Source organism: Eimeria mitis, genomic scaffold (genome assembly GCF_000499745.2).
Source record: "Eimeria mitis Houghton genomic scaffold, Emh_scaff1762, whole genome shotgun sequence".
In the NCBI taxonomy this organism is placed as follows: Eukaryota; Apicomplexa; class Conoidasida; order Eucoccidiorida; family Eimeriidae; genus Eimeria; species Eimeria mitis.
The window spans coordinates 5,115-5,771 of record NW_013570079.1 but is presented as its reverse complement, the minus strand read 5'-3'; the positions used below and the strand labels follow the sequence as shown (position 1 = coordinate 5,771).

The window sequence follows — 657 nt, the reverse complement described above, 5'->3', positions numbered from 1 at the left end:
TAAACCCTAAACCCTCTAAACCCTAAACCCTCAATTGCAGCATCCAGTAACAAACCCTAAACCCTAGAAAGCAAAAAGAAATTCATCTTAAAAGCCAGCAGCAGCAGCAGCCGCACTTGCTGCTGCTACTGCTGCTGCTGCTGCTGCTGCTGCTGCTGCTGCGGTACCACAGCAGCAGCAACAGCAGCCGCAGGTGCTGCACTGTCGCACTGCAGCAGCAGCAACAGCAGCAGCAGCAGCAGCAGCTGCTGCTGCTGCTGCTGCCCAGTTAGCTGCCTAGAACGGCTTTAAGGATGATTCGTTCGGCCTCCACATATTCTGCTGCTTCCTGCTGCTGCTGCTGCTGCTGCTGCTGCTGCTGCTGCGAGGATAGACACCACAAGAAGATGCTGCTGTCTCCTTCAAACGCAGCAGCACAGATGCCGACGTTCCAGTCTGGGTGTACAGCAACAACCCCCCGCTGCTGCTGCTGCTGCTGCTGCTGCTGCTGCAGCTGGTTCGTGCTGCAGCAGGGGCGCAGCAGCAGCTGCTCGATGTCTCCTGTTGCTGCAGCAAAGCAGCAGCAGCAACCGAAGTCTGCTGGCAGCAGCACGCGGTCCCGCCAGAAGGCCCCACAGGGCAGCAGCTGGCTCCACACTTCTTCTGCTCCCCCTGCTG

General features: G+C 58.6%; 1 protein-coding gene across 1 annotated transcript in view; it reads right to left on the bottom strand.

Annotated features, from left to right (window-relative positions):
* Positions 1–268: 268 nt before the first annotated feature.
* Positions 269–657, bottom strand: part of EMH_0043100 (uncharacterized protein) — a gene marked incomplete at both ends in the record, with an annotated part of 1,489 nt that continues 1,100 nt past the window's right edge. Inside the window, one exon of the mRNA XM_013495813.1 lies at positions 269–546. Coding sequence (XP_013351267.1) covers positions 269–546 — 278 coding nt within the window. The remainder of the gene's footprint in view (positions 547–657) is intronic.